This window comes from Poecilia latipinna, unplaced genomic scaffold (assembly GCF_001443285.1).
Source record: "Poecilia latipinna isolate Pla-1442-1.1 unplaced genomic scaffold, P_latipinna-1.0 Scaffold1494, whole genome shotgun sequence".
NCBI lineage: Eukaryota > Metazoa > Chordata > Actinopteri > Cyprinodontiformes > Poeciliidae > Poecilia > Poecilia latipinna.
In genome coordinates, this window is record NW_015114110.1 from 104,812 (window position 1) to 115,494 (window position 10,683).

The following is a 10,683-nucleotide window of genomic DNA, read 5'->3' on the forward strand; positions in this document are numbered from 1 at the left end:
AAGAAAGAAAGAAAGAAAGAAAGAAAGAAAGAAAGAAAGAAACCCTCCTGGAATAATGTGCAGAAAATGTGCTGGAAGTGGAATTTACCTGGCAAACTTGTGCTGGCTGAGTCCCAGGACGTTGCCTCTTATTTCAGCCACGATCTTGCTCTTATCCTCGGCCCGGCCGTGCTCCAGAACGTGCTGGATGACGTAGTTCCCGTACTGGTCCTGAATCAAACCAAAAACCGCAAATCCTTTCAACCAAAATGCGAGGAGGACAGCTGGTGGGTCCGACGTCACATCGGATGCTGCCAGGTTCTGAAAATCCGGAGGCTCAGAGCGAGGAGAGGAGTCACCCTGAACAGCGTTTGCTGTTTGTATGTGTGTGTGTGTGTGTGTGTGTGTGTGTGTGTGTGTGTGTGTTTTACCTGCACTAGCTGCTCTGTGTGCTGATGGAGCTCCTCCAGTATAGGCAGCGTCTGTTCGGGAAGGCAGTGTTCGAGAATACGCTGGATGACTCGGCAGCCATATGGGTGAGTAGAGAGGGCGAAGACCTGCGACGGGAGTAATTATTCACCGTTAGTCACTTCCCGTGCACACACACACATACACACACACACACACGATAAGGCTGAGGTGAGTGAGCGCCGCACTAATGTTCCCTTTCTAAAAATATTTTCACGTGGTGCAGAAAGGAGCTGCAGCAACAGATTTATCCGAGTCTGTTCCTTCACATACCGAGCCCGGCCCTGCACAGGGGAGGGTGAAAGCAAATTCCTTCGCCGCTTCCAGCTACGTAAACAAATCTCAGCCACCAAGCAGAAACTATGCAGTTACACAACACACACACACACACACACACCAGTGACATTTAGTGTCACGACCGGAAGCTTTTATATAAACTCAACCAGTTCCTGATCATCTTCTGCAGCATGTAGTTGGCATACTGGTCCAAAAGTATTCACCGCCCTGAGATTTATGCACATTTTGACAGGTTGCAGCTACAGACTGTCATAGATATAAGTGGGAACAAAAGTGACACATGGTTAAGTCTGTCACAATAACCAATTAACCTAATAATTGCCTGATAAATTGATTTCCTTTATGATAATTAATATATTTTAAGGGCAATTTTGTTTTAAGACTTCATGATGTTTTTTATTAATGGTTCCGGTTGTGTGTGGTTGTTTATTTTATTTTTTATTTTATTTTATTTATTGCTTTTGGTCATTGTTTTTTTTTTTTTTGGTTATTTAAAATGTCTTCCAGTTTCAGTGTTTGGTGTTCTTTACAAAATCTAGGTTTATTGATCTTTGAGAGGGAGAATATATTTATAGTTAATTATCAATATAATTTATGAAAATGCTCTCAAAACAACAACATTATATTTTATCGCAATCATTTCTGGGACAATTTAACGCATCAGCGAGCATCTGTAAGCAAAAGTCAAATTTTCAAGCTTTGCCACAGTTACCTCACATTCATCTTTTTTGGCTATTTCTTCCTTACACTCCTCTGTAAACGTTAGACTTAAAGTTTACTCCCACCTGAGCTGCAGGTTCCTGCATCACTAACAGTTACTGTCGGCCTCTTCGCTGCGTCTCTGATTAATTATATCCTTGCTTGTAAGTTTTGGTGGATGGAAACATCTTGGTAGATTGTATTTTGGGATAATGTTCTATAAGCTTCTCTAACTTTGCCCCTGTTCTCTTAATCTTCTCCAATAAGCCTCAAATGAACAGAGCAGCTGCGTCTACTCTGAGATTTAATCACGTTCCGGGGTTCCTATTTCCAAATTAAGCGACTTCTCAAGTCAGTTTTATTTAAGGGTCGCAGGAAATCCAACGGTTTGTAATAAAGCAGCAATTAACGTCTCGATGTTTGTTTTGACAGACAATAAGACAGCAACATCGAATGTGTGTGTGTGTGTGTGTGTGTGTGTGTGTTTGGGTGTCAGCCAAACCGCGGCAGACTGTAGCGACTGAACGAGGAAGGACTTTGAGGCGGAGCGCAGCAGGGACCCACCTGTCCCTTAAAGGCTTCGATGATGAAGTGCAGCGCGTGAGGCTGGACGCATTCGATGCACTTCTGCACGACGTGGTTCCCGTTCTGGTCCTTCACGCACTTCAGCACGTGGCCGTCCAGCTCGCGCACCATGTCGCTCTGCAGGGGGGGGAGGAGGGGGAGGAGAGTGAGGCAGAATGTGAGGGGAGGGACGTGTAATTGTTTGTAATCAAATATTTCCTGGAGGCATTTCGCAAACTCTCTCAGTGTGGCTCAGTGCCCAACAAATAACCCTGGACTTTTAACACATGCCCTACTGGGAAATCTATTGGGGTCCATTAAGGGAAGATTGATAGTTGCTTTTTTTTTTTTCCCCCCACCCCTCCTCACACACACACTTTTCTAAAAAAGAAAAGGATGTACATTGAGCAAATGTACATCCTGCCTGGACTTATTTATCTTCCTACCTGCAGTTCTGCATTTGCATATAAACAGAGCCATTATTTGTGTGAATGCAGGGAGCCTGCTGTTCCACCAACAAGAACCCCACGCTGAAGATGAAACGCGCTTTCAAAGCGAGAGGCGCACCTCTTCATCGTTTTAACAGATCCATGAAGAACCGTCGCAACTTTACGGCCGCGTTGCGAAGCGGCGCGGGGGACGATGGGTGCTCTGGCGCATCAGGAAGTTAATCATTATCCCCGTTTCAGTGGAATGCGGTGAGGCGAGCGGGACTGCACTTACGATGACCTGCTGCTCCGAGGGGATGAACTCCAGGGCTTTCTGGATGACCCTGCAGCCGTACATCTGCAGGGCCAGAGACAGAACGTGACCCCGGATTCTTTCGGCCAGAGCCAGCTTCTGGTCCAGGCTCCCGAACTGAAACGAAAACAAAGCCGTGACTTTTCTCGGTCGCAAACAAGGTTCAAGGTTCGTTCACTTTTACCACAGCAAAAGAAGCGTTTTCAAATAGGGCTAAAAAGATGAATCGGTTTGAATCGATTGCTGAAACTCAAAGCGACTTAGCCGTTTGATTGAGTCAAAAAAGCCAATTTGCAGGAAAAACAACATGCTGTACAAAAATAGATACATTTTGCATTTGCAGCGACCAAGAACTCCTCAATTGTCAGAATAATCGATAGATTGCTAGTGAACAAAAATATGAAATTTTTTTACGTCTCACAAATCAAACAAAAAAAAAATATCTAAATTTTAATAACCGACTTATGAAATATAAAACCACTTTTTAGTTACACAGAGCAATAAATCGTTGAGCAGTTTGTGTTAATTTAACTGACCTTCCTGTTCAAATGAAATCCTTAAACAGTTTAAATTATTATCACTCGACTTTCTGAAAAGAGTCTTTTCTCATAAAAGTTGATTACAACTTCATTACAAAGATGTGCAGATAGAATATAAAGCACTTTCAAGGACTTTATACAGAAATCAAGTACTTTCCAGACTTTGGAAACACCTAATTGAAGCAGTTTCAAACATTTCAAGCACCCTTCACCCCGAGTGAAGAACTGAAGGAGTCTGATTCTCACACCAACTCAATCTGCATACCTCAAAGAACTTCTGGATGACGTAGTTTCCAAACACATCCACCATGAGCTGATAGGCCGCCTGCAGGATCTCGCTGAAGACGAGCTGGCGCTCGGCTGAACTGGCTCGCTCCAATTTTAACTGGATAAACCTTTAAAAGTGTGTGTGGGGGTGGGGGAAAGAAGGAAATGAACACAGATGTACTTGTTGTCTTCCTCAATATTTAATTCTCCATTTGCCTTCGGAAGATGGAAAAAGACAGATGTCTGAAAATCCACCCGGCGCATCGAGAGGGATTTACAAAAGTTTGCTTGGCAGTGAAAACAAATAAACCGGCAGAGCAATAAAGTGAGACAGAAACGGCTCCTATATCTTTAACCTGAGGGAGCAGCCAGACAATATGAGATGGATTTCAGAGTGGAGAGAGAGAGAGAGAGAGAGAGCGCATAAAAGAGGGAGATGAAGCAGCCGAGCAGCAGGCTGGGAGGTGAAATGATGGATGCCAGTGGAAGGATGGACAAACAGACAGCGATCCTGAGGAGAGGAACGGCTGGAATGAGAGACCTGGACGCTCTGGGTTATAAATAGTTCATCTCAGTAGAAAGCTCTGCCTCGCTGGCTAAAACCGACCCTGACACGAGGAGGGTGGTTTCCACGGCAACAAATTATAAACAACTCTCAGACTGGAACAGAGTGGACACCAGATAATTCAGTTGTATGACGGCATAAACTGAAACGTGTCCACCGGTGTTACAGTCTCGCTCGTTTCGACTCAGTTGTAAACGAGTCGTTTAAAAGAACAGAGCATTTTAGGTTAGCTACATCTTCTGGGTTTAACCAGTTGGTCAGGAAATGAATGTTTTATACCAGATCAAAGCTCTCAGAGTTAATTTCTATCTGCAGTCCCCGACACTCTAAACTCTCAGCGGTGTGTTTTTTCAAACATAGACGTAAAAAGGGTACATTTCGTTAAGAAAGTTGATGCTAAAAGCGTCTATTTATAAAAATTTTAAGTGTTAAAATATGCTGTTCGAATGCGCTTGCTTGTTTTGAAAAACAAACAATAAATGTCTCCCAGAATTTATTTATTTATTTTAATTCTGTGTCAAAGGGTAAACGCTGCGCAAACGTTAGAACGGATATTCAGTTATAATTTTATTTCTTAAAATCTGTTTTCATTTTCACTGCATTCATTTAAAACTGATCACAGAATCAGCTTTTGCCAATGTTTTGGGACGTCAATTTCAGTCTGTGAGACCTGCAACAGCAGCTGCCTTTTCTCCAAGGAATAAACAGAGACTTAGTGGCTGGTATAAATATTTGTAATCAGAATAAATTCAATGCTTTTTTTTTTTTTTTTTTTTGTTATTGTGACTCACAGGGTGCAGTGATTCCCTCAGATTAGGACCGAGGCGTTTAAACGGCGAGTACCTGCTGCCGTGCTGGTCCTGGCTGAACTCCATGATGTGCCCGGCGATGTCTCGGAGCTGCAGGTTAGGGTAGCGGTTGTTCCTGAAGTCCTCCAGCAGGCGGCTCCTGCCCGAAGGCATCACGTCCGACATGCCGTAGCGTAGCCGTGACGACGGGAACAGCTGGCTGCTGGGCGAGAAGAGGGAGGAGCCGGAGCTGGCTGCGCTGCGGTACTTGGCCTCCGCTCCCGGAGCCGCCGAGATGAAGCGGCCGCTGCCGTTAGTCAGGCCTCCTGTGGGTCAGAACGCAGTCGAGGTCGTCACGGTTTCAACGACAGGCTCCATGCATGCTGGGAAATTGTATTGAATATCTACAGGAATGTAAAAATCTTCCATGAACACAAGAAAAGAAAGCGTATGTAAACAAACGGCTCTTAGATAGAATGAACTTTCAACTGTATGCAGCAAGATTTTGGATAAAATTCATTTCTTTCATCTAATTTTATTGCTGTGATAGACGTTGTATCATAAAAATTAAAACTGAGCTCTGCAGCACTGAAACAGGGCAGTGGGTGGCAGCACAACCTTAAACATGCCTTGACTGGGGAAGAAGAATCTTCATAAAAAGAGGATTTCCAGATAAGAACGCTAACAAAAACACACCAAAAGTCTCTCATACCGCCCTGCTGATTAAGCCGGTTCATCTGCAGATTAACTGTACTCTCCCTTACTGTACAAACATTTATGTGACCACATTCGACCGTGTACACATATCTGAATTTATATGTAAACATTCAGAAACATCTGTGCCACATGTTTAAGGTTTGGCTCATGCTTAGAAATGAGTCATACCCAAAACATGGGCCTATTTACTTCCTGCAAAACATGACCTTTAATGCTGCTAAATGGCTGCTGCGCAGCAGCGGCGAAGGCTTGAGAAATGACGAAGTTAGGTAATCAATCAGGGAGATAATTAAACCATAATGAAGCTGTCAGTTCGGCTGGCATTTCACCAGAGTGTAGATGACTGAGTTCTGTTTTAATTTGTCAGACGTCAATCAGGAAAAAAAAAAACACGAGAGACCAAAATGAGTCTCAGTGGCGAGGAGCTCCTAACATCACTGAAGAAAAGACGGCCATGTTTTCATTAGTTGGGTTCAGAAGAGGGTGTTAGCCGAGCAACGGATCATTTAGAGGCTCGCTTTTCAAAGGCACTTACCGAGATTGAGGTTGGACGAGGAGCTGTGATTGGACAGCGAGGGCGGGGGCGTGAGGGAGTGGGACGGCCCCTGGTTGGGGAGCGGCATGCCCACCGGGCCTGGGGATGGGCTGAAGCCCAGGGTGCCGTTGTAGAAGCCCCCGTGACCGATGGGAGTGAGACTGGATGGGGTGCGCTTGTACAGCTCGCTGTTGCCCGTCAGGGAGTCCCGCCTGGAGCCACTGCCACCACTGGAGTTGGCCACTAGAGGGAGACAATATCTACCGTTACCATCATCAATCAGCTGTGTGGTTTGGTCACAGCTGCAAGGGAAGTAAGCCAGGCAGAGTTAATGTAATAACTCAAGTAATTACATTTACTTGAGATACTTTTTTGGAAAATAAATAAATAAATAAAAATTTAAGGAGTATTTTTACTATGCAGTACTTTTTATTGCTACTCTTACTTGAGTAAAATTTCAGGATTCTCTAACCCACTAAATAAAAAAACATCATGTTTTAACCAAAAATTCACCAGACACAGACATGCAGTTTTTGTTAAAGTTTCAAAAGTTGTTTTTATCGAAAAAAAAAAAAAACCCTGATTTTAAAAAATTTTCTTTTACCTGATTTTGTTACTAATATGTATTATTGTCATTTTCATCCTTAAAATACCCAAATTTCCACCTCACTTTATATTTTGTTCCATCCGATGATGTAATTTGTAAATATTAAATGGTTGATAATTCGATCCGTTACTCTGTACTTGAGTAGACTTTTTACCAAATACTTTTTCACTCTTACTTGATTAATTTCTTGGATGGCTACTTTTACTTTTACCTGAGTAAAAACATGTTGAAGTAGTGATACTCCAACTTGAGTGCAATTGTTGGCTACCCCCGAATCTTGGACACTCCTGTGTGACCTGTGACACTTACTTCTCCTTACAACACATTAAAATATGTTCATTAGGAGAATCGGTCTACATTTTTTTGACTTCCTATAGCTTTATCTTCATTTCATATTGCGCAATTCAAATTTAAACAAAAACGGGAAATATAAAACATCAATGAAATGAAACAAAAGGTGTCCAGTCCTTCCTCTCAGCTTGCCTACATTTTTTAAATCAAAATAGCAACGTGTAGCTTTTTAAGGATCTCTTCAGATAATAGAAACAAGATCTGGAATGGATGTAATATTGAGCCATGTGTTTTCTATTTCTAAAAATAACCCCATTCTGTTGCATAAGTGTGCACACCCCTTGAACTTTTCCGCATTTATCACACTACAACCACTTTGTTTTTCAGTTTAAGATTTTATGTTACAGAGCAACACAAAGCAATGCATGAAAAGAGAATAATACAGTTTTCATCATATTTTATTCACATATATAAAATGTTAGAAAGTGCATTTTTGCATTCATTCCTACCATTCAGTGCCATATATTTGCAGTTCTGACTTAATGTTTTGGTTTTTCCTGCAGGAAAGTCAGGTTTTCTTGCACCATAAAACAGATTTTTTTTCCAGGATTGTGTCCTTACCTAGTAAGGAAAAGCATTCCCACAGCACAATGCTGCCAACAACATGCTAGGAAGGATAAGAAATGTTAGCTATTTTGTGCAGACCAGAATGCTTTCTTGTGTTTGTTTGCTGCATTTTCTACATTTTTAAAGTTTAAACTGAATTCCTGATGGCTCCTATGCTGAGTTTAACTTGAAAACAACAAAACGTTATTTACTAATTAGACGACTTTCGAAAACAATTGGTAGCCAGGAAGATTTTATTTAGGAAAGTAAAGGTCGTTACATAAATGTTTGTCTCACTTTTCCCGTTTTGCATGTGGGGGGGGGAAAAAAAAAACAAAAAAACAAAAAAAAAAACGTGAAAACCAGGAATGTTTTCCCCTTCAACCTAAATTATTCACTACTTCGTGTTATTTTGTTGTTGTTGTTTTTTTTTTTTCAGAAAAAATACGATGACGTTTGTGGCAGAATGTGGAAAAAGGTTCAAAGTGCGGCAATACATGTGGAAGACTCCGGAAATGTGGACAACTTATCCTCACCTGCGGTGCCAAAACCTCCCAGCGTGGCTCCCAGAGAGGCGCCGAGCGAGGAAGAGGCGGGCTGGCTGAAGCCCAGCGAGGCCGACCCGGGTCCCGGCTGGGCTGAGCCCTGTGAGAACAGAGAGGAGCTCTGGGAGGAAGAGCTGAGGGACGTGGAGCCGTAGAAGGAGCTTCCTCCCAGCGCGCCGCCAGGGCCGCCCTGCTGCTGAGGCTGCTGGGACGTCATGGCACGAAACGGGCCGTTCGCTCCGCCGCCCAAACCCCCATTGGCACCTCCGGCTGAAGCTGCTGCAGCTGCGACTGGAAGAGAAGCGACGCAGGGTAGATGAAGAAGGGATTTAACGATAAGTTGAAAGCTTATTTGTGTACTCAGGAGGTTCATTTGTGTGGCTGGTGCATCAAAACACAAACCAAATCTTGTTGTGACTGAGCAGAACTGACTGATGGGGGGGGGGGGAAAACATCTACTAACGCACCAGAAGATAAAATCTCATAATCCCCTAATTGCAACCTCAGGTTGAGTTTGACGTTGAAGATGTGTTTACGATCATAAAGGGCGATCTGTTGTTTTGTGTTTCAGCTCGTTTTCACGCGCTTACCTGCTTGTGCTGCAGAGGGGGAGATGATGACGGAGGCAGGAGCCATGAGGCGGACCGGTCCGCTCCTGGCTCCGGTGTTGACCACCAGCGCCCCCGTCTGGTCGTAGTAGGCCGCAGGCGCCAGGACCGGGTATCCTGAGAAATGAGAGAACAGACCCAGCATGGCTCAATTCGTTACATGAAGTGGAAGAACTCCTCGTTTGAATGTCCCTAATCGCTGCATTTGCATAACAGTACTGTAAGGGCGAATACATTTGCAGAGACTCGTTTCCATAGCAATGAAAGCCGTTTGAGAAATGCTGTACTAACCGGGGACGCCTGCCGCTAACCCCTGCCCGAAGGCAAGCGCTGAGTTTACCGCTGCCGCGGCAACCAGCTGATCGTTCTGCTGACCCTGCTGACCCTGGCTGGGGGTCAACGGACGCTGGCTTCCTCCAGCTCGCATCACCTTCACAAAAATCACACATAAAATGTTATGTACCAGAAAATAACTTAGATCAGGACTCAAGAAGTAAATAAAATGCTAAAAGCTCAGAAAAGCTACGAGTGTACACTTTAAAAATCCGTAAATGTGTATAAAATGGAAATATGTTGACAAGTATAAATCTGTAAGTTAGATAATTGAGGGAGAATGGAGCTGGAACAGAAAAAAAAATTAAAGATGTATTTTATTGTGTTAAAATTAAAATTTTCCAACTCTTGAAGCATTTTAATCACTAAACAGGAGCTGTGAGAGAATCTCTTGCAGCCGGGTGAATTTTTTTCTCTGCCAGGTAGAAAAACTGACCTGCTGCTGGTTCTGCTGACCCTGTCCTGCCGCCTGCTGATTGGCCGAATTGTTGGCTGCAGCAGCCTGCTGCTGGAAGAGGTTGGCAGGATAGACCCCCCAGGGGGTCACACCGTAGTACTGGGGAGGCATCACCGCAGGACCTGCAGGAAACGCGAGAGCGGAGAGGTTAGCGGCGGCTCTGCTTATGAAGCTGAACAAACAGAGATTAAAAACAAACATTTAGCACTAAAGCGATTCTTGGTTAAAGATCGGTGCGGCGAGCCGCGTCTGACCGAGGGTAGCTGCTGCTGCCAGTCCCGCTGCGTAGGGGTCCGTCCCTGGAGGAGCGGCGCTGATGATGTAAGGATTGGGTACGAACGCTGGGGCGAGACCTAAAACGGGAAAAAGAAACGGTGAGAATGAAGCGGTTCGGACTTTAAATAAATCGGCACCAGCCAGCAAAAATCTTAGTGGTACATCCCTAGATTGATTTGACCGTTGATGCAAATATATTCATCCCAATCCATGTTTTGCAACTCAAAGTGTTCGGCACCATGTTCAAGCTTCATGTATACGGAGGTTATTAAGCTAACGCAAAGTAATAAAACACAGTTGGAAGCAAAGGCTGAAGAATTCAAATGAGTTTTGCTAAATTTATTAGGATAACATCACATTCTCTCAGGAGGTGAAACTGATTGGTCACTTGAACTTTGTATTTGCATTTATTTTGCACATGCAAAATGTCAGAAAAAGAAAAAGAACAAAAAAATAAAACATTGGTCAAACACAAAAAGTTTCAAATCCAGTTCGAAGAGGAGTAGGAAGACGAAGCTTATTAAATTCTATCCCCATCTGCAAGGTCTACTAAATATCTCACTTTATAAATATCTACATATATATATATAATTTTGTCACAATTTCTACTCTTTCAAAATCTGTACATTTATTATATTAATGTCCCGTAAGATATCCAAAACCTTTTCTTATTCTATATGATTTATTACATATAAACAAATTGGTTTCGCCTCATCTTAGCTTTGCAAAAAAAAAAAAAAAAAAAAATTATTTTAATTGATTTTTTTTTTTTTTTTTTTTTTTAAAAAAACCCCAACATTT

The 10,683-nt window shown here is 43.0% G+C and overlaps 1 protein-coding gene across 2 annotated transcripts in view; it reads right to left on the bottom strand.

The window, feature by feature from the left end:
• The window catches only part of pum1 (pumilio RNA-binding family member 1), a 34,015-nt gene that overhangs the window by 6,392 nt on the left and 16,940 nt on the right, over positions 1–10,683 (bottom strand). For both annotated transcript variants that reach the window (XM_015057814.1, XM_015057813.1), the window contains exons 10-21: positions 9,861–9,959; positions 9,586–9,728; positions 9,108–9,246; positions 8,799–8,933; positions 8,200–8,499; positions 6,160–6,402; positions 4,963–5,233; positions 3,553–3,682; positions 2,731–2,865; positions 2,008–2,145; positions 411–536; positions 89–210 (exon numbers count right to left, since the gene is read on the bottom strand). In XM_015057814.1, the coding sequence (XP_014913300.1) occupies positions 89–210; positions 411–536; positions 2,008–2,145; positions 2,731–2,865; positions 3,553–3,682; positions 4,963–5,233; positions 6,160–6,402; positions 8,200–8,499; positions 8,799–8,933; positions 9,108–9,246; positions 9,586–9,728; positions 9,861–9,959 (1,981 nt within the window). The remainder of the gene's footprint in view (positions 1–88; positions 211–410; positions 537–2,007; positions 2,146–2,730; positions 2,866–3,552; positions 3,683–4,962; positions 5,234–6,159; positions 6,403–8,199; positions 8,500–8,798; positions 8,934–9,107; positions 9,247–9,585; positions 9,729–9,860; positions 9,960–10,683) is intronic.